Raw genomic sequence first — 23,243 nt, forward strand, 5'->3', positions numbered from 1 at the left:
ACAAGACTAAGATTATACGATCAGTAACAAAGAGCAGAACTGGAGATCAGGCTTCTCCAGAGAGGACCACTGTCTCTCTTTTCCCATTGCTAAATAAATAAAATTTGACAAAAACAACAGAATAGATAAAGCATGCATTTTTATCTAGCAGTCAAGTCATGGGAAGTCAAGGCAGCAGGACCTTGAAGCAACTGGTCACATCAAGTTCACAGTCAGGAAACAGGCAGTGAATGCACACGTGCTAGGGTTACTTCTTGACATTCTCTACTTCATACAGTCTAGGATCCCCAGTCCAGGGAATGGCCCCCACCACAATTAAGATGAGTCTTCCCAAATCAGTTTTTTTTTTTTAAATCAAGATAAGCCCTCAAGAACATTCTTAGAGGCTAACTTCAATCTAGATAATCCTTCATTGGTGTGCCTAAAAGTCCACTTCAGGAGTGAGTCTAGGTCCTGTCTCAGGCACCCCAAATCAAGTGATTTTAACCTTCCTCTTTCCATCATTTTACAAGTTTACAGATATTAAGAAATCCCCCTCTTGTATGCCTTTCCAGTCAGGCATACCTTACTGCTAGAACTGACCACTACTAATGCATAGGCCCTTCTCAACATTTCCCTGTGTATAAATAGCTGTATTTGTGTGTGTTTATAGTTCATACACTCTTCTTCCTTCACACAAATTGCACTGTGTGTTGCACCTTGGTCTGCAATTTGCCTTTTATTTAAATTAAAAATATATAAGTGAAGAATATGTAAGGAAGAAAGACAGTTAACTGATAATTTTAAAGAAAAGAAAAACAAAGAGAGAAACCAAGTAACATATCCCAAGGAACCATCTCCAGTGTGTGTGCCAATCACATTTCATAACTTAAGCTAAGCATAAAAATATGGAGGCGTTCCCCCAAATAAGACCAGATGAAGGGAATCAGCAGACAGACGAAGGAGGAGTTGCCAATAAAGGAAAGACGTACAACTTCTTCGAATTAGTGATTACAGAAATACATATATTTTAATAAGAATCATCATTTGCCTACCAGATTTTTAAATGTTTTTTGACATCAGCCATGTCTAAGGATAGTAGCCATGTGTGGGAACAAAGCCTGCCATCAGTCATGTATGGAGATAAAATCCTAACACATTTTACCAACAAAGCTAACAGACTGTTTTCTTCTACAATAGAAAACTGGGGCTCCTTGTCAGAGCCCTTCCTTCTAAACATGAATGTCACTCAGGAGCTACCCATATCATTCACAAATTTTAAATTGTTTAGAAGGGAAAATATCCTTCCTCGAAGTCAGGTCTTAAAGAACCTACAGTGTGTTAAATCCCCTGGTGCTTTATATTATAGTTAATGGTTTTACTTAGTCACTTTGATTTAAATATATTTATTGTTCCATTCATTTAAGGCTACTTTGTGCAAAATGACAATGTTGTGGGAAGCCCCTAGCCCTTGGAACACTCATACTATGTAACATTTTTTGTAAGTGGCATCTTTAGAATCTTGAGCCCCTTCTTTCAAAGATATTGTGGTAATGAATGTTCTGCTCCATGTCCACCTTACCTACAAATATCCATGTAACCCTTAGTGTGTCTGGGATGTAGAAATAACCTTTTTTTTTTTTTTTACCATGGACTACCTTCAGTGGTCTAAGTTCACTTTAAGGTACAAGGCATGTATCTGCTTGATACCTTAAGAGCAGAAGCAAAGTGCCTCACCCTCTTTCCACTCTCTGGGAGCAGTCAGTACCTGGTGTCCCAGTGTCAAAGGCATCTGTCCTGGAATGGAGACCTCTAGAAGCCCTGTTAGGAGACAGAGCCTGTGCTGCCAGAGCACAGGCTCCAGTGTGCCAAGCCACATGGTAATGTCCTGGGTCATAACAGCTGCTTAAAGGTACAATTGTTCTGGCAAGCCAGTTCTTGCTTCTGTGTGGGTTGTCCTCAGTGAGATGTCCACACCTTCTGATTCACTGGGAGTGTTGAAGCTTGTGTCAGGTCACCATGCTTTAGAAAAGCTGACTCCTTTCCCAAACTCCCAATTAGAATAATGAAAGACATGAACTGCCATTATTCTCCAGGTCTTTTTACATCAGGGCCAGTGTACTTTCTTTTTCCACTCAGGGGATGAACCAAAACTCCTATTTTTGCTGTAGGTTATCAAAGGAGTTGGTAGACAAACAACATAAAAGCCAGGTGTAAAAGAAAAGCTGTGACATTAAATTATTGCTTCTTCACTGAAGGTTCAAGAAGGAATCTAAGGAATGACCTGCTGGTGGCTGCAGACTCCATCACCAATACCATGTCCTCTCTGGTGAAGGAGCTGAATTCAGGTGTGTTTGCTAACCTCCCAGGTGGTCTTGGTACCTCTCACTTGTGGGTTTGCTGTGGAAGGATCCATGGGCTAGTGGTCCCTCTTGGAGTCATAGTCAAATATAAAGGGAGACTTTAACATTTTAAAGGAATTTTTCAGTTTGTGTGTGTGTGTGTTTGTTTGTGTGTGCACCCGCAAGCACATATGTGTATGGATATGTGTGCCTTTGGGCATGCTTTGTCTATGTAAAGCCAGAGAAGCCTTCTGATTCCCTGGATTGTAGATGGTTGTGAATAGCTTGACATGGGTCCTGGGAACTGAACTCGGTCTTTTACAGCAGCAAGAAGCTCACTCTTAACCATAGAGTCTCCTCTCAAGCCCTGGATAAAAGAAAAGGAAAAGCTGTATATTAAACTATTTTATAGTTAATTCATTTCAGTATCAATTCTCAGTTTGGGAAAAAGAAAAAATGGGCTGGTGTCTGGTGTGCTGATGTTGCTGCATGTGGAACCTTGGGACTTCCAGAACCCAAGCTTCCTGTGGGGCATGAGCCTTTATTTCTGGGTCACAAGCTTCATAAGGAGTCACTCTGTTTCTTCCACTACCCACTAGAGGTGGCGAGTGAAACAGAAAGTACTGTGGATTCCGAATTTTCGAGACCTCAGTTTGAGGATCTGGTTCCATCACCGACCTCTGAGAAGGCTTTTCTAGCCCAAATCCACTCCCGGAAACCTGGGTACATTCACGGTGGAGCTACAAGTACCACGCATGGTGACATGTGAGTATCTTGTTCTTGGAAACATTTTCTCAGTTGATGATTAAGTAGACTGCCTCAAGAAAGTGAACCCAACACTGAAATGGTGCAGTTCCCCTTTCGGCCTGAAGAGGCAGAAGAGTTCTGCATTTAAATTTGCTACTGGGTGTTGGTTTGTCCTTAACAATTTCTAGAAGATCATCAGTAACCTAAAACAATCAATGCTTAATGAAAACCTGGCTCACCTGAGGTACAGGACATGGATGGCCCTCGAGTAATGATGAAGATGTATCCCATAAATTTCCTATAAGTCAAAACACATCTAGTGCAACTAAGCCATAGTACTTTATATCCTAGCAATACCCCATACTGTAGGGTGTCAATCAAGCATTAGCCTTCTGACTCATGTGACAGACACAGAGCTTTAACTCATCAATTATGTCAAATCACAAGACAGTATCATATTCATATTGCTAGTGTTGGGGAGAACTAGTTCAAAATTCAGAATATTATCCCTAGTGAACACTTTTCAATCACATTTGTATCATGGTAAAATTAGAAACGAAACTCAAAGTCACAAATCACTTGTAGTAATAAAGGGAAAGCATTCTTCCAGGTCACATATGCCACTTCAGAAGATAAGTCATCTTGTCTCCTGACGTTATTACATTTTCACTTAGGGGACAGACATGGTGCTAAAACAGCCTTGGGGCAAAATGAATACAAACACCACACAAGCTTTGGATAGAAGTCACTAAACACATGGAATCTTTTAATAAAGGAACACAGTTTGATTGACTCATTAAATATGAATAAATCTGTCCTTCAGAAACCAATTGTAGAGATGTTTATCACAAACAGCTGGGGATTCTTTTCCTCTATGTGAATAAAAGGCATAGACTGGCGAGGGACAGTGCCTAGGCACTGGTGGCCCTGAGTTCCAGAAACATGGTGCTTAGCTTATGAATTCCAAAGCTTGTGGCTCTAAGCCTTGAGATCTAAAGGCACTACACTTATAGCTCTGGGCTTATATATCAAAGTTTGGTGACTATCATGACATTACCTGAGCTTGAAGTCAAGACTGTCTGATTTTTGGTCCCTGGCAGCTCTCTCAAACTACAGTGCTGGTAGTGTCAGCTAATGCCATTGGCTTCACAGCATCTCATCTCTCATACTTTCATGGTCTCCACTGTCTGTCCATCTTATCAGTACTTCCACCATTTACTCTACTCTTAGTTTTGCACAACTTCTGCCCTTGGTCATTTTCTGGAATGCTTCAGATGCCTCCTGGTGTTCCAGCCAAGAGTTTTCAGCATTGCATCTGTAAGGGTCCATGATTCATGAAAGAATGATAGCCCAGACTCAAATAGTATGTAAATGCAAAGAGTGTTTTATCCTGCAGAAGTTAAGCATGCTGAGGTCTCCCATTACCAAGATAGAAAGACAACCAAGTGAGTTCACAGGCTAGATTTAAAGCACATTGGAGTTCTGGGGTAGATGAGCTGTAAGACTCCAGGGAGCCTCAGCTTACGGAGACCCCCTGAGTGAACCACGTGGAACCAGGGTCGATGCAAAAAGCAAGAGGAATTTATTGTTCCAGTGCACTGGGGTCATCTCAGACCCGAAGAAGAGGCGGCCACCCCCAGCACCCAGTCTGCAAGTTTTTATATGGTTTCCAGGGGTAGAATAAAGCATCAGCAACTAGCCACCATATGTTTGGCAGAACAGTGCACCCTTTAAACTGATTGGTCTTTAGGGAATGAGGTGACAGGGACTTCCCGTGTCTGAAGGTGGGCAACAGCCAGTCCTGCAGAATGTGTTCCCACCCACAGGTCGGTTCCCACCCGCAGGTCTGAGAAATGGTAATTAGTCTCTCCCTTCCAGAAGGGCAATTGTTTCATGACCTTCCCAGAGTTCCTAAACTGACCTTTTCAGAGCTTTATCTCACTCTATCTCTAGTCCTTCTGGAACAATTATCTGGTCATAAAGGCTGGAGCCAGGGTTTTTTTCTGTTAGTAAATGACTTTTCTGGACTTGCCTGGGCTTGCCCAGTTCTTAGGCCTAGTCTCCTTAATTTGAAATCTGCCTTAGAATCAGCCTAGCCTTCTCAAATCAAGGGACTCCGATCTTTCTTTCACTCATCACTTACCACTTTATTCTTGATGCCACCACAGGGTTTCACTCCTTATGCAACCAATGCAAACCACTCAACCTATGATAAGGCCATAAGTAGGCAAAAAGCAACTCAGAAGAATCATTTATTGGAATAATGCCAAAGAGAGAATACCTTCCAGATGACCCTGACAGAAAAGACTATTTATGTACATGCATACACTCACACACACACATACACACACATCACACACACACACACCACATACACACATCACACACACACACACACACACCACACACACACATACCCCACACACCACCACACACACATCACACACACACACATCACATACACACATCACACACACACACACACACACCACACACACACATACCCCACACACCACACACACATACCCCACGCACCACACACACACATACACACACACACACACACACACACACACACACACACACACACGTCTCACAACCCTTACTTATGAGCCAATCCCAGGCCTCAACTTGCAGCAAGCACATACTTTTTGCTGAGTCTTGGCACAGGCTGTTCCCTGCCCATCTTGATGGAATATTGCTGCCAGTTGAGCAGAGTTATTTACTGTTACAGAGTTCATAGAACTGAGTCTTCCAAAGCCAGTGGGGGTTGCCTGGAGTATTGTGAAGGGAGCAAGGGCTCTTACAATGGGAATCATGGCCCTTGCAGCCCCTGTGCTTGCAATAATCTTTGGTTGCTAGGGTAACAAAGCAGCTCCAAACGGATCTCCCCAGTCAGGACAACAATGATAAGAAAAGGGTCACCTGGCTGTCACTGGGAGAGCCAAACAGCCTTATCCCAACAGTGTGCTCATTCCTCGGAAAAGACTGGGAATTAACATTCCTATTAACATTTAAGAAAGTGTGACTCCTAATTGAACACCCTTAGGGCGAGTTGACCCTTCTCATCTGTAGCCTTCCCTGACTAGGTTTGTGTGATTTGACCAAAGCCAGCATTGGTGGCACTCCCACTAGGCTTCCTGTGGCTGTCCATCTGCAGAGGAGGCCTAGGAAACGAAGGGGAAATTGGGGGCTAGCTGAAGAGCCCAACCTGAGAAGAGGAGAAGGAAGTGAGGTAGAGAACAAGGTCCACATAAACGTGGTCCAGGGCTGGAGGCACTAAAAGTCCAAAAGAAGGATAATGCGTAATGCGAAAAGTACTTCAAACTAGTCTACAAAATAAACTGACTGTTTTACAGTGCCGGTGAAGAAACTAGCCAGAAGTCCTTCTGGTGCTCTGGCTCTCATTCTAAGTAATGAGTGAAAGACCAGAAGTAACAGGGTTATGAAGAGATCTGTTTTGAATGCCATCTGTGAAGCAGAAGCCTGTAAGAGCAGAACAAAATAGTTAGACCATCATTTAAAACGGCAGCATGTGACCACTTTCATTTTTAGTTTGCTTTCTTGTCCTTTCCTATAAAATTTAGAATTGCTTAATATGTTATTCTAAATAGTAAATTAATTGTCATTATTTTCTCACTTTTATTGTTATACATTTTATAGTAGCAACTTGACACATCTGTGCCCCAATCCTAAAACTTAAGCCTGTGAAAGGCCTCCACACTTTTAACCTGCTCTTCCTTGGTTGCCACAGACCGGGACCACCTTCCAACAAACAATTTGGTGGTGGAAAACAGAGAATTCATAGAAGCTTTACAAGGTCTTTTCAGTCTGGCCCTAAACCTCCAAAAGTAATTTACCCCATAGAAAAGATCAGCATAAGCAGTCACATGTAATGTCTATCCCAAACTCTCCCTAACTCATCAGTTCATTTGGAGGGTGACCATCACATGGTTTGATTTAGGTGGTGAGCCTATATGTAGCCCTGTAAGTCTGGTACACATGGGAGAAATGGGTGGGAAGAGACCCCATTTGTAAAATGAAGTCATTCTTATTTGCGTCTTTTATGATGAAATTGAAGAGTGCAAATGGATTTTCAGATTCAGGGCTAGTAAAAATTTGTAAAAAGGTTAAGGGCTACGGGAGTGATATTCTAGTATCAAGTTACTAATATTGCAAGGCCTATTATACCATAAAGTGTGCTTACATATATGTGTGTGCTAGCATGTGTGTGCATGTGCCTGTACGTGTGTGTGTGTGTGTGTGTGTGTGTGTGTGTGTACATGGACATGGTACAACACAAAGAGTTAAATCATACACACATTTCCTTAAGCATTATTTCACTAGAGGGCTCACTCTCCTTTCGGAAAGGAAAAAAAAATCTCATGTAAAACTATATGTTTCTTGAAAAGACAAATTTGCCTTGTTGAACATTTTAAGGGTTAATATTCCTGTATGCTATATGAAAACATAAATGGCCAATGACTTCCACACTAGGTTTGATTAAAAGGAAAACAGTTTATCTCAAGATTTCTCCAACCTTTAGGCTTTTTCTTTTTATTAAGTTTTCGTTTGAGTCAAAGAAGACATGAATGTGAACTAGGGGTGTTCAGGGAGAACACATTAGGGAAGAAAGCAAAAGCGGCCTGGGAACCCCACTCACTCTTCTCCATTAGGACTTACTCCCAAACACCTCTTGTGCTTTTCCCAGGGTCCCAGAAGATGGGGATCCTTACACGCAACCCGAGGATGGCAATTATGAGAATGAGTCTGTGCGGCAGCTGGAGAAGGAGCTGCAGCTGGAGGAGTACCTGAAGCAGAAGCTGCAGGACGAGGCCTACCAGGTACAGGAGGCAGCCGCAGCCCCGCCCCTCTTCACCGCCCTCCTCCACGGGGTCCTGCCCATTAAGTGGGCGCCTTCCTCCCTCTTCCTTCCCTACCTTTCCGAAATACTCTGGAATTCTCGGTCCACGCATCCCAGACAACCATGTTTTAAATGCCTCTTGTAGCTGTCTCTTCTTCCAAATTCCCGCCTGGAAAGTGAAAGGGGACTTTGTGACACTGGCAGAATCATGGCGCCTACCAATACAAACACTTCAGGACTGTGAGGAAAGAATCTGGTTTTTTTTGTTTTGTTTTGTTTTGTTTTGTTTTGTTTTGTTTTGTTTTTTTCTCTGAAGTTAAAATATAGGGGCCTGGGGATATTGTGCAGTGGTTAGAGCACTTGCAGAGAAAGTGTAGACTGGAGTTTGGGTCCCCAGAATCCGTTTAAATGTCAGAAAGTCATGGCGGCCCAGCTTTAATCCAAGCAATCAGCTAAGAAGTCACTGAACATAGCAATTGCAATCAAGAATAGTATAATTAGCTACTCTTGCCAAAAGTAATGAATTTGACCCGTGGGGACGGACACTCCTCTGCCTGCTTCTCCACAGGTGTGTTGTGGGCCTCTGGGGGCTCAGGGATGTTTGTCTGGCAGAGACCAGCTGGTGCTAGCCCCAGCAGAGGGCTGTTTTCCTCTCTGACTTTTAGCCTAATGTCCACACAAGCTTCTCCCCAGTCTTAGGTCACTAGTGGCCCTCGTCAGTGAAGGACAGAGAATCAATGAGCTCCACCTGTCTCTTGCTTCTGAGTTATAAAGACTGAGCCTTAAAATGTTCCCTAGCAACAATGATGCTCCAGCTCACTCCAACAAAGCCCTGCCCAAAAATGCGCCTTCAGCTGAGCAACTGCCTTTCAGGAGCAGTGAAAATGCTTTTCAAGCCATTGCTTGAAAAATGATGGTGATGAGGAGGAGGAGGAAGAGCAGGAGGAGGGGTGGGGGAGGAGGAGGAGGAGGAGGATTAATGTATTAAGTCATACATCTGTGCTACAAAAATGTTCACCTGACTGCAAGGCTGTGGTAGGGCTTATTCTTTGTGACTTCTGTGGCTCACCCATAGAAAGAAACTAGCCTTGTATGAAGCTGTCAGGGGATCTCTGGGACATCGAAGGGTTGCTGTCCTACAGGCGTGTCCTGTGGGTCTGCACGTGGAGGAGAGACATAGCTAGGTCATCAATAGTCGATTTGGGCTACCGGAGATGCCTGCTTGTCCCTGCTCTTCAAACTTATCATCAGTTTCTGGGGTTTAGTGACAACAGTAACTATAATTTTAGATTTTTTTTTTAGGTGACTTTTCTCCAGTCTACAACAAATACTACATTCTCAATGAATTAATAATTCATGGTCCATGAGCAAATGAAAGGGGAGTTCTATTAATGACAAGATCTAGCTGGAGTTTTGCTTTGAACAATAAATTCTCTCTCTTTGCCTTCCCATGCTCGATGATCCCAAGGAAAGGAGTGGGGAAGGGGCCATGTGTTCTCACTCAGTGTGTGTCCTGGAGTATGGTGGCGTGGTTTTCCTCAAAGGCCGTGTAAGCTGGGATGACAGGACGGATGGAATGCATCTGTGGCTCTCTGGACTCTCTCTCTCTCTCTCTCCCACTCTCCGTGACTCTGTGCATGGCTTCCAGCCAAATAATTCACCAGCTTGACTGCCTCACGGACTTGACATGTCACCTTTCTCGTTTGTGTCCTTTGTCACCCACAGGTCAGCTTGCAAGGTTGAATGCAATGCCTTTTCTCACTCTCCTCTCAAGTAAGTACCCTGTTGTTTGGGAGAAAGCATGGACACTGTAGGCTGAGCTGGGATGACTCTCAGCCTAAGCTCATGGTCACTCTTTCTGTGTGATGTGGTATACTCTGTCCCCACTGCTATCAGAGTGGTAACTGCACAGAGCTCATTATACTCCTGTGTGAAATCCCCAGACATTCCTGGAGTTGGTATTTTACCAACTTGTTGATTAGGGCAGTTGTCACAGAAACTTCCATGGCTCCTGAGATGTATCACACTGTCTATGGTCACATCACCAATGGCATCAGAGAAGGAGACCAAGCTCCTTCAGCATCTCTGGATGTCAGCTTCTTAGACCCCAAAGAACAAGTGTGACTCTTAGCAAGGGATAACACAACCAAAGAAGAAAGTCCTGCAGCTTTGTGCTTTGAAGGGGACTAATTGAAATTCACTGTGAGGTTCAGCATGATACAAGTTAACTTAAGGCAGCATTTGGGTAATTTTATCCCACTCTAAAGATTTACCTAACATTGAGCCAAATTCTCAAGTCGATTTTTTTTTTAAAAAATCACCAAAAGACTGGCACTTGCCTATCAAAATCACTTGAGTGTCATGGTCTAAGTCTTGGGTTCTGCATTTTATTTTTAAGTATGAATCTCACCAAAACTTAGCATAATTTGGATAAATTATTAAGCTTTTCTGAGTTTCCTGTTCCTCTATACATCGTGATATCACACCTACCTCACACACAGGAGGTGGACTTGTGGTATATAGTTTTAAAGAGCTTAAGTGCACCATAATTAGCTGTGAACATACAGATGTATGCATGGCTCAACTATGTCCCATGCTTCAGATCCCTTGCAGTATTAGGGAGCTGCTACAGTCCTCACGGAAGTGTGTGGGGAAAGGTATTTCAACTTTTATAAACGGGCCAGGACTCTGCTCCCTGGAATGATGAAGGAGCGAGCCCACTGTCCCATAAGTCTAGATGGCTTCTCTAGCTCTAGCTACTGGCCATTTATTTGGTGGTCCCTCCTCACAGCCTAAGTTAAAATGCTTCCTACAGCAGTCAGCCTAGCCTGGCTAAAGGACCTGTCTGGTGTAGTTACATAATCCTTTCCAACTATGGGATCACATGAGCCTGCAGGGGAGCCAGCAATGCCCTCTGCCAACCCTGGCTGCTAATTTTAGGAATGAACATATTTCTTCAACAACATTTCAAGTAGTAATGGATTCACACTAGTTCAAGCACTATAAACAGCCTCGCTCCAACGCCAGGTTCACAGCAAGTGAATAAGACTGCACTGGGAGGCAGCCCTCCTGAGCTCTTGGAGAGATCTCACAGCTACACTCCACTTGCCCTCCCTTGCATTTGAAGTTGTAACCACACATGTTCCCCTAATCCACAATGACTATAGCAAAACAAACTCCCAGGAGCTGTTTCTGAAAATATTCACTCCAGTTATAGAAAATCTAGTCCCACAGGAAAGACCTTTCCTAAATAGCATTTTTTTCTCTTAGTTCCAAAAACTTAACCATTTTTGTTCTGTGTATTCTTTTAACAGTCAGAGCTTGTTCTTAGAAAAACATTCTTTTTTTTAAAGGTAATAAAATGGCATTGATATAAACCCACAGAAAAATTGTATCATGTTCTTTTTATATCTAAAAGCCATTTTTGTTTGTGTTTTTATTTTCTTGGAAATTTGTCAGTGAAAAATGAAACAGGTATGCCCTCTGTCATTTGCCGCTGAGACACTCTAATCAGATGGCATTCCACAGGAATCTAAACACAGTCAGCCTGTTGCTAAATCAACCAGTGGGGCAAAATGCACTCACTCTTCCAGAGTACTAGTAAAAATAGTGCATTCCACCTTTAGAGGTCCTTTCATCCTGCTGTAGTGCTCTCAATGAGCTCAATACAATTGAAATTTTAGGCTAGCTATATGATTATCGTTCTTGTTTAAATGTTCTGTCATGAAGTATATGCTGTTCTTACCCAAGTGTCCTGAACCAACTTCATTGGCTTGGCATCAGTCAGCCAGCCACCAAGGCAGAGACCTTCATGAATAAGGGCAGAACATGTGACCTAAGAAATAAGGAAGGCTCTTCCTCTGCTCAAGTTAGGCCTCTTTGTAAGCCACAGTATGACTTTAACTCTTGATGAACCTCAGTGGTACCCCAGGGATCCTTTAACAAGGATATTCAATGAAGAGAACCCCACAGTGTGTCTTCCAAAAGACACACAGTATCTGAGACATTGGTTTCTAATTTACATATTGAAGGAAATACAATGAGTGTGTGTGTGTGTGTGTGTGTGTGTGTGTGTGTGTGTGTGTGTAGGGGCAGGCAGGGTTGGGGAGGGTACTCTAAGTTTCTTATCCCTAATTTAGAAACAGTTTTCACCTGTTTTTTAAAAAATGACACACTCCTTATTCCCAGGCAAGCTATAGTCAGACAGATGAGGAAAGATACATGCCATCCGGTGGTGGAGAGAGCTGCACCCACCCGACAGAGAGGAGGAAGACTGCAGCCTGGAAGCAGCCTCCTGCTCGCTTGCTCGCTGGGAGAGAGGAGCCACCACACCCAGCAGCTCCAACAACCCCCTCCCCTAAAGATGTGTTCTGACGCCTGTAGTGCAGCTAGCTTTCTGTTCTAAACTCTGTAGTTCCTAGGTGTGTGTTTTAGAAGGGGGGTGGGGGCTTGAGACTTCTGTTCCTAGATAATTTATCAACTCCATCTTCTGTAACATGGCTCATCCCTGGTTCAAAACAAACACCCACAGGCTGAGAGCCTGCTGCTGTTACACACAGGACAGCAGTATTAACGAGCATTTTAAACCTTTGCACACAATATTGAACCCGTTCAGTTTACAACGACAATATTAATACTGGTTTGTAGCTAGAATTTTCATTTCTGGATCCTTTGAGATTTTAGCAAAGACGGTTTTATTATATACTATACATTTTCTCCCACAGCAACTGGGAGGGAAGGCAACAATCTACAATAGAATTTGGATTTTGAGTGTCCAAACTCAGGACCCAGAGCCAAGAAGGGTCCTTGGCCTACCCATGTCCCCAAGTCCCTCTGAGAAATGATTAAACCTACCAACAGAAATAATGGGCTCTTGGGGGGCTCCTTTCCAAAGTGGATTGTTTTCCTTCAACATACTCTAATGACTCAGCCATAGAATTTAGTGTAAATACTTTTTCCAAGTAGATGTCATATTCAAAAAAAAATGAAAGAGAGACAACATTCAAATGATATAGAATCTAGTTTTTAAAATCAGCACAGATCTTCTTTAAAAACTGTGAACTATGTTTTGGAATACTCGTTACTAAAGCTGTTTATAAACCACAGGTGCCATAAGGTCCCCCAACGGACTACAGTTACCTGCACTCCTCCACGCCTTGCTCTCCACAGTGTATCTTTAGGAAGCATGACTTACACAGCACTGCTCATTGACAAGTTCCCTCATCGGTAGTCCCGAGGCCTTCAGCTTTAAATGTATGGGCTTAAAGTGCGCTTGCTCCCTTTTTCTTTCTGAATGGTGATTGCCTTACCTGGACACCTGGTGTTCTGCATGCAGTTGTGTGGGCATGTGAAAGGAGACAGACAAGCTCTTCAGTGTGGTATTGGGATGTCACACTCAGCTGGAAGCTGGTGTGTAAAAGAACTGTCAAAGACAAGAGGATAAGAGCCTGTGGACTGACGGGTCCCCTTCTCGAGGCCCCTCATTAGAGAGATCTCGAAAGAGCCTCCTTTAGCAATTCTGGGGAAACTGGAAAAGTAATTGATTGTTTCAAGATCTGATGTAGAAGAAAAAAAAAAAAAAAAAAAAAAAGGCCAGACACCTGCTGGCTGTCTTAAAACTAGAAGCCTCTCTGGAACGCCTGGTTTTTTTTTTTTTCTTCTTCTAAAAGAGAGAAGGGGACGTCATTTCAGAACAGAGATTTGCTCAGAATGTGTGTGTTAGACAAGCAATGTTAATGTCACCCAGAAGTCTTACCAGTGTGGATTCCTAGGCTCCAACCCAGACCCACTGGATCAGAAACTCTGGAGTCTGGACCTAGTGATCCATGTTTTAATTGGCCCCTAACAGTTCTGATGTGTGCTAAGAAGTGGAAATCATTGTTCTAGAATAGAGTTGTATAGCAAAGAGTGAAAAAGGCCTTATCCAGGGCTAGGGAGTTACTCAATTGGCCGAGGGTTTGCCTAGCATACACAAAGCCCTGGGTTCAAGCTTCCAGGGCTGTATAAACCTGGCATGGTGACACATGCCTATGATCCCAGCACTCAGGAGATGGAGGCAGGAAGACTGGGAGTTTGAGGCCATCCTCGGCTACATAGTGAATTTGAGGCCAGCCTAGGATATATAACACCCTGTCTTGAAGAAATCGGGGTGGGAGGTGATATATAGAATAAATAAAAAAAGCATTCTAAGTGGACCTCAGATTTAATTTTGCTCACCAGGCTGGCAAAAGTCTTCTCCCACCCCACACACCTGACCTATAATTGAGTGGCTAAGAACTCACTTTCTGACCCCACTCTTTGCAGAGGGCAATTCATGTTCTTGCCTCTGCATTTGGTCAGAAACGATCTCCATGGCTGCCCTTTAAACAAAAGCATTTGCCTTGAGGATAGCCAAGGACATGATTGGCATCAGTAGAGGATCCCATGCTGTCCCTGGGTGTTCTTAGTCTATTTTCTTCCAGAAAACCCACCTCGAAAAGTTCCCTGAGCTCAGGCTAGCACCAAAGTCGCACAACTGCACAGTTCTCTGATTTCTTTGCACAGGTGGATTTTGTTGCGGGTTTCTGTTGGCGTGTCTTAACGTTCATCTCTCTTCCCCTGCCCATCGTCCTCTGTGAAATCACACCTCTCTAGATGGTGCAGGTGGCCATTGGTGCCTCCTCCTCAGTACTGAAAACCACTACATCCCAGATACCTGCGTTTCTGTCAGCCCAAACCAGAGTCACATAGTACTTACATTAGACCTCAGACCCTGCTGGTGGTCCTCAGTTGCTGGCTGGACTGAACTGACCCATGTTGTCTCTTTGGTTTTCTACATTAAAATGTGTGTCTAAGGTTGAAACCATTCTACCAAGAACCTTCCCTCATGTCACAGTTTCCATTGCCAAGCATCTCCATCCCGCGGTATTGACTCCATCCTACAAAGCCATTACAAGAACTCTCTGGAAACCACTACCAGTGAGCAATTTCTCACTAACCAGCCACCTTTTCTTTTTCTTAGCTCCGCGTCAGCACTGAGACCAGACTCAAGCACCCCTGTCCTGTAACCGAGACAAAATGGCGTGTGTTGTTTTGGGGTTTTGTGATTGTCGGTGGATTTCTTTCCTTGGCTCTCCAAATTTACTTTTGGGGCCTGTTCTAAATGCAAACCCAGCAGGTTTCATCCGTCTGTCCATTCTATTCAACTATATCTCACAGGGGTGGTAATTTCTTATTCCACAGTGAATTGCACACTCATGTCTATCGAAGCTGGTGGCCTATGAATGAGCATTGGTCTAGCACAGCCAAGCCTCCCCCACAGCATTGTGGCCAGGGAGGTGGGTGAAATCTACTGTATAGGATTCAGGAACTGGTTGTGGTTTGTCAGGATGGAAGTTGGGGTAAGTTTGGTTGGTCAGAGGGAGACGTGTTGGAGACTATGAAGATGGATTATCGGATGATCTATAATAAGGCAGGGAAGGTTCATTTGTAAGTAGTAATATGAACTGAATTGCATTAAGATTGTGGCCTTTGTGTGATATATATACTATGTATTTTCTTATATGCATGAGCCAAACTGTTGCGATATAATTTAGCACTGATGTCTGCTCTTATTTTGACCATCTTCGTCCACTGTTATTAGTTCTTGGCTGTTAAGTGTAGATAGATACTGTAAATATGGCAGCCTTGGGTTGCTGCACTCACATTGGTTCGATTCCATGCAAGGAGCCACAAGCAAAGAACTCCACTGTGTCCTCAGAAGGCAGGGCATTTTTCCTTTGAACCAAAAAGAAAAAGAAAAAAGTCACAAGCATTCATTACATTTTGAAGCTAATTAACATAAGACATTTTAAATTGTGACTACTGTAATTTGACCTCATTTGAAATAACCAATTCAGAAACACTAAAGAGTTCACTGTATTCATTGTTGTAACAAAACTACTATAGTATGTTGTTTTGTTTTGTTGATATTGCTGTTAAGTATTGGTGTGTGTGTGTGTGTGTGTGTGTGTGTGTGTGTGTGTGTGTGTGTGTGTTGGAACCTCCTGGGGACATGTTATATTTTGAAGTGATTAAACTATTTAATTGTGTGTCTATATTTTGGAATGGAATTATTTCTTCATTAAAAATGTTTTTTAAAACACTATTATCTTAGTGGGGTTTTATTGTTGTTGCTGCTGCTGCTTTTGGTTTTTTAAGATGGTTTCTCTGTGTAGCCCTGGCTGTCCTGGAACTCACTCTGTAGACCAGGCTGGCCTCCAACTTCGAGATCTGTCAGCCCTTGCCTCCCAAGTGCTGGGATTAAAGACATGCACCACCACCGCCCCATTTATCTTACATTGTTTAATTCCTTGGTTTTGATGGACCTTTCTTACAGCAACATGGAGTGTTCTCAGAGAAGGAAGACAAGTCAGCTTCCATCACACAGGACATAAACCACGAGTGGAAGGTTGAACAATTAAAGAAAATATACCCTAGTCACATTAAGAAAAAAAAGCCAAAATTTAAAGTCTAAACTGTAGAGTTGTTCTGGGTGATACTCTTAATGTGTTCATTAAGCTACTATATTTTGCTCAGGCTCCCTGCCACAGATGTCTAGAGTATCTGGGCAGATGGATAAGAAATATTTAAGTTAGACAGGCTTTGATTTTCTCCCAACCCTTTTTGCATCTCCTGCACCTCTGGAGTGCGTGTCTGATGATAAAAATTGTCTTTCAAAAATGAACAGTTCTCTTTCAATTGTATTGTTTGGCCAAAGAGCATTGAAAATTATGTGTGTTTTATTTTAAAGAAAGCATTAAAAATATCAGAGGCTTATGGGTCAAGTTACATAACAATTTCTTGTTCCCTCTTTCCAGCGCTGAATAGTTTAGTTGCCGACAAAACAAATATATATATTGATATAATGCAGGTCACATATACTCTGCATCTCTGGATCTGCTATCTCGGGTGTCCAAGTTGCTAAACAATATCTGTGGTGGACCGTTTCACTTCCTAGTGTCTGGTTGTACCCACAGATAAGGATGCAAAGAATGGCTATCCAGCCATCATAACATAATTGGCACTCAAGTAAATGACTTAGGTAACATCCAATTTTCCTGGTACTCTCTTGTGACTACTCCATCTTAGATGCAGAGGCACCTTAAAAATGTAACAGTAGAGCCCATCAGACCAGCTTAACAGTCTAGAACCCCAGCGGCATCTGTAGCTGCTTTCCTTGAAGTGTTTTCTTAGCAAGCACCTTTCCTTCAGTGGTTGGATGCTGAGAAGAAAAGTATACACACATGTATGCCCTCTACATACTCAGGTTTCCTCTGGTGTGAATTTTGGTAGTAATGAGCTTTTATTCAGAGCAGACAGTCACCATTTCATACATTCTGTGCCAATTACTGTATATTTATAATCAACGTTATACATCTACCTCTTAAGTAATATGAAATTTAAAAAGTGGTGTTACATAACAAAGCCCAGTGTTTTCCAGTTCAGGGACATGTGTCACCAGCAGTTGCTTTCTGAACTGCTAAGAATTTTTTTAAGATGTAGTTTTGTTTTTAATTATGTGTATATAGATAGGTTCCTTTACAGATATATGCATGTAAGTCTGCTGCCTGCAGAGGCCAGAAGATGACATCAGATTGGAGTTACAGGCTGTTGTGAGTCACCACACATGGCTGCTAGAAACCAAACTTAGGTCCTCTGCAGGAGGACTCTTCGTTTAACTGTTGGGCTACCCTCCTGCTCTGTTACCAGGCTCCTGACACCTTGTTCAAGGGATTGAAAAGATGCATGAGTTGCAAAGCAACAAGGAATTGTATTTGGAAGAAGTTCAGAGTGCATACATATGCTGCAAGGGAGCAGTGGACACTTAGGGAGATTACTCAAAAGTCCCAGGGTTCTTTGCGGCTTGCTTTGGAGGGTCTAGGAGGAAGAGGAGTTGGTTGCCTGGGGCAAGGTGTGGATGACTTTCTGTTTTGATTGGTAGGCCTGGCTTATGTAAGCCTTCGTTTACTGAGCAGGTCCTTTCCCTGATGCATCTAATTTTAATCATACACATAAACAAACATACATGGGAAAAAAAATGCCAAAGTAGAGATTTTCCCTAAAAGTCCGCTCAGAAGAGGCCATTTGGTTTACTGAATATGCACCCATAACTAGTTCAGGTTCAATGATCTCACCACCTCTAGTTCCAGGATATACTTACTTCAAGATATATATGACCATAAAAGGGAGTTGTTGGGGTGCTGATAAGAAAAGACAAAGGCAAAAGAACTGGTTAATTTCTGTGTATATAGCTCCGTGTGCATCAGAGGGTCCTAAGTTGCTAGGCCATCCCTTCAAACTATCTGCTTCACAAGTGGCTATTCTGAGATTGAATTTTGACACTAACTATTCAGAGTGAGAGCAGGATGTGTGATGAAGGAAACTGAAGCTAACCATCGTAAGTCTGTAGGTCTGTCCATACTTCCCACTAAGCAGCAGTGAGTTCAGGAGTTCCATGGCTCTCTCACTGTAGGTAATTCATTAGAATATTTCATTGAAGAATGCATTGAGAGAACTATGTACTCAGTTGTAGTTTTATTATAAAGACTAGATCAGAAGTAGCTAAATGAGAAACATGAGGGGCAAGTTGGTAGGAAAGACAGAGTGACCATGTCCTCTGTTTGGGAGATCTGATCGTGCCACTGCCCCACCACAAACGTGCATTTGCCACCAAGGTGCTTTGCATCCAGAGATTTAGGAAGAAGTTTACAAAGGCATAACTGGCTAAGTAAGTCTCCAGCCTGTCTCCTCTGGAGGTTGTCCTTGCCCAGAATCTCACTTATATAATCACCTGGTGGCCATCCTGAAGGCATATGGTGACACACAATGAGCCTAACAAAAACATTTCTATCGCACAGATATTCCAACAGTTTTTGAAGTTCTGTGCCAGAAGCCACATGCAAAGACCAGGTAGAGCATCCCCGCAGTAGGAGGTGCTTGTCTGTGTAGTCACCTTTACTGCAATCTTTGATTCCTCAGATAACTTCAAGTTACTGTTTAATATCTTTGCATTCCAACTGGATGGTCCCCTTTAGAATATAGGGTGAACAGATGAAGTCCCAGGATCTTATTAAGCTGGGAAGATATTAACAGTCTCATTTCTGAAAAGACAGTTTTACCAGATAGAGAATTTTTTGCTGACTAGGTATCAGCCAGTCTTTGGCCTCTATAGGTTTGGATGAACAATTAGCTGTTAATCTTATGCCTTCTCCTTTGTAGCTCCTTTTGCTACTTCCAAGAATCTATATTTATCTTTGTCTTTCCATGGTTGGGTTATAATGCATCTTAAGGTGGATCATTGAGTTTATCCAGCATGGAATTCATGGGGCTTCTTGGGATATAGGAAGAAACTCTCCCAACACTGTTGCAGGGAAGTGACTTAGTATGCCACTGCAATGGTCCATGCAAAAGAAGCAATGACACCTTTAGGCTCAGTAGAGTGAAGGTCTTGTTATAAATATATTCTGAAGGTGGAACCAGGTTTCATAGATGTACATGAGAAATGTAGAGGATGCTGAAAGGGGGCACTAGGTAGAAAGTAAGAAACCAGGGGCAATACCCCCCTCATTAAACTACCCCCTACTCATTTTGCACTTACTGAGGCAAACCAGCAGGCTCTAGAACGGGAAAGCCATTTTCCTTACAGATATTCCCCTGGATACTTACAGATATTCCCCTGGATACTTACAGATATCCCCCTGGATACTTACAGATATCCCCCTGGATACTTACAGATATTCCCCTTGATACTTACAGATATTCCTGGATACTTACAGATAGATATTCCCCTGGATACTTACAGATATTCCTGGATACTTACAGATATTCCTGGATACTTACAGATATTCCTGGATACTTACAGATAGATATTCCCCTGGATACTTACTCAGATCTTCAAACTCACTGACAGCTACAACAACCCAGAGCACAAGGAGAACCCTAAAACCTCCTAAATCCTGACCTCTGTATGACCTGCTGGTAGTGATAAACAAATCAGGGCAAACTGAAGAGGAAACTGGTTCCACTGAACAGGATTCCTGGCTGCACAAGTTTTTTCCTAATATAAACTTGACAGTTAAATACCCTCTACCCTAGAAATACCTCCCCAACCTGCATGAATAATGTCACCCCGACCTTTGCTTGCTGACCTGCTGTCTCCTTTGTAAATTCTTTTATTGACTAGATCAAGGACTTAGACGGAAAGAGTCTGAACGTCCTAAGTTACCCTCTCCTTATAGTAATACCATATGTTGAGAAGTTAAGTAACAGGGAGAAAATCATTAGAAGGGATTGCCTTTGGACATAGATCTTCAGTAGCCTGGTTCTGGACATTATATTTGAAATGCAGATTAAACATACAAGAAGTTAGAGGGGCCAATTTTTACATGTCTGGACGAGCTTCTAACAACCAAGTCGAAGTAGATGCTCCCCCATGGATCCAGGAAGAGAGGTGAAGTTCTGAGTGTTTTTCTTTCTCTTCCTTCCTTCCTTTCTTTCTTCCTTCCTTTCTTTATTGCTTCCTTTCTCTCTTCTCTCTCTCTCTCTCTCTCTCTCTCTCTCTCTCTCTCTCTCTCTCTCTCTCTTCCCTTACTTTTGGTATTTCATTTATCTCCACTATTTTCAGAGAAGGAAGAGATGAAATTACAAAATTTTCTAGCTTCCTGAACATGTATAAATAAAATTTGGATATGGTTTTGTCGTTTATGGCGATGAGTTTGCTTGACAGTACCTATTGGTGGCTATGAGAACCAGTTAAAAGAGCCAATACATTTGAAACACATAGCAAAATACCTGGGCATGCTGGAAGCTCACCATCAGCAGCTCTCCCTCCTGTTTGCTTGTCTACTTCTCAATCCTCATCCACAAACTTGGGGCCAAAGTTTGTTTTGTTTTGTTTTGTTTGTTTGTTTGTTTGTTTTCAGAAAATCCACACAAAAATAAATTGGCTTATGCACAAATCAAACAAAATCCATTCAACGCCACTAGTAGACTAGGAAAAGTATTGAATATCTGTTATCTAGGAATTCAAGAAGCTGAGGCAGGAGGACCCCATGTTCAAAGTCACCTAGGCATCACTAGGAAACCCTGCCTCCAAAAACAAGCAAGCCAAAGTAAAAATGCAATGACATGACTAGAAAGTAAACATTGCTATATTTAAAATCAATTAAACCAGGACTTTAGTAGAATGGGCAGAGAAAGACCCACTGAGGGAAAACAGGCTTTTAAAAACTGGGTGGGGTGGGGGAGGGGAGAAGAAAGGCTTGAAAACATCTTCTCCATTCACGTGTTACCCAATAAAACCACAGCATGTGTTCCCTTTATCCTCACATTCTGGCTCTCACTCCCCCATGAAGGGCACATAGTTGTTCAACCGCAGGACAGATGGTCTCTTCAGTTGTGAACTTCCAAGGAAAACATATTGTAAAGACTACATCATCATTAACAAATAAAAGGGATTGTTATCAATTCATAAAAAAGACACAAAAATCACACATCTTGTCACTCAGAACCATGATAAAACAGTTGAGTACAGGATAAGCAGTGTGCTGGTGGCCTAAGGAGACAATAGTACATGTTCACATTCTAGCCAGAGGAGAGCAGAGTCATTGAGGAGCACCAAACCCAATCCCTGGTGCTCCCATCCAGTGATGAACACAGATGAAAATAAAATAGCTGCAGAAATAGATGACTTTATGCTCAGAACAGACTAAAAGTAGAAGGTTGCCCAGGTGACTCCATGCTTTGAAACTCAGTGGACATCATGCCTGCCCCAGGAAGCAAAGATAGTGATGTATTTTCTGATGGCAAGCAAGCATTTTTATCATAATACAGTTCAATAGCTTTTTTAAACTGACCTGTTTTAGAACTGAAAACTCAAAACCTGGAAGAAGTTCTTAGTTCCTGAGAGAGCAGAATGATTTGTCTGTCCAAGAAGATAGGGACAATTAAACTAGCCATTGAATTCTGTACAATAAAGCAACTACAATCGGGACCGATTGAGATCATACAGTAAGTTTGCCACCAAGCTTCATGACCTGAGCTTGATCTCCAAGACCCACATGGTAGAGGGAGAGAAAAGCTGTCCTATGGCTTCTGTATATATAGAATGCCAAGGAAATATACACAGAGATGGGGGAAGGGAGGGAGAGGGAGAGAGAAAGAAAGAGATTCATGTGCATAAATAATATAATTTAAAATCTTAAGCATAAGATTAATTTAGAGTAGGGCACTTGAAAGATAAATGTCTATTCTACCATAAATGAATCTTTTCCTTTTTAAAGCCGTTCTCTACTTTAACATCCCACCAGGATATGTCACAGACAGAATTCCCTTTGTACCCTCTGAGAGAACACCTGTGGATTCCCTTAGTGTTTAGGAGTGAAATGTCTATAGGTTAGAGTCATTCACAAATCTGTATGTTAAAGAACTTGTTAAAGTCAAACTGAATTTTAGAATAACTAATATTGTGCTCTTCCAAAAAGAATTCAGGGATTGGCCATGAGAATTAATGTGTCCATGAGGACCCCTGAAAAATGTTGCCCAAGTCCTTGACTAGTGTTCCTATTTCCTTTGAAAGGCAGACATTGTTGAGCCCATCAAGGGTGGAGGCAAGTGCTTTAGAGCTTTAAACAGGCACTCAGAGGAGTCAGGATCCAGTCTTGTTTCTGACATTATTTGAACCATGGCATACTTTGTCCAGTGACCTGTTGGACCAAGGCACTATTGGGAAAGAAACAGAAGAAGAGTTTGAGCTCTGTTCATTATTTTTCTCATTTCTGTGACACAATAGCACACAGAACTTAAGGGAGGGAGTATCTAATTTGGCTCCTGGTTTCAGAGGGTTTTATCCATCCTGTTGGGGAGGCCTGGAGAAGCAGGTCAGGTCATGGTAGCAGTGGGGTGAAGGGTTCAACATCCTGACAGGCTAGGAAGCAGAAATAGAAAAAGGAAGAAGATAAATGCATACCCACTAACATCTGACCCCAATGACCGACTTCCAGCTGGTCCCCACCTCCTAAAGGCCCCAAGATCTCCACAAGCATTTAGAATACAAACTTCTGGAAAGACATTTCAAATTCAAGCCATAGCAGGATCTGAGTGGGAAGACATAATGTGACTTGTAGAGATATTCTCTGTCAGTGCAATCAAAAAGAGAAAAATCACTGTAAAGACTCATCTACACAATGAGGCAATGAAGGTTCTACCTTCATACATGAGAAACACCTTCTACCATACATGATATTTGTAGGAGATTATAAGGTGCTAGAGTCAACAATTTCTGGAGAAAACTT

General features: G+C 42.4%; 1 protein-coding gene across 6 annotated transcripts in view; it reads left to right on the forward strand.

Moving 5' to 3' along the window:
* Window positions 1–16,014, forward strand: part of Dtna (dystrobrevin alpha) — a 255,229-nt gene extending 239,215 nt beyond the window's left edge. For 3 of the 6 annotated variants that reach the window (XM_085833641.1, XM_029471847.2, XM_085833644.1), the window contains 5 exons: window positions 2,238–2,327; window positions 2,921–3,086; window positions 7,780–7,912; window positions 9,658–9,705; window positions 12,121–16,014. In XM_085833641.1, the coding sequence (XP_085689767.1) occupies window positions 2,238–2,327; window positions 2,921–3,086; window positions 7,780–7,912; window positions 9,658–9,675 (407 nt within the window). In that variant the 3' untranslated portion in view covers window positions 9,676–9,705; window positions 12,121–16,014. The remainder of the gene's footprint in view (window positions 1–2,237; window positions 2,328–2,920; window positions 3,087–7,779; window positions 7,913–9,657; window positions 9,706–12,120) is intronic. The other 3 variants (XM_085833643.1, XM_085833640.1, XM_085833642.1) reach the window with 2 other exon arrangements.
* Window positions 16,015–23,243: the final 7,229 nt, after the last annotated feature.

Source organism: Mus caroli, unplaced genomic scaffold, assembly GCF_978045245.1.
Source record: "Mus caroli unplaced genomic scaffold, Mus_caroli_1 scaffold_19, whole genome shotgun sequence".
Lineage (NCBI taxonomy): Eukaryota > Metazoa > Chordata > Mammalia > Rodentia > Muridae > Mus > Mus caroli.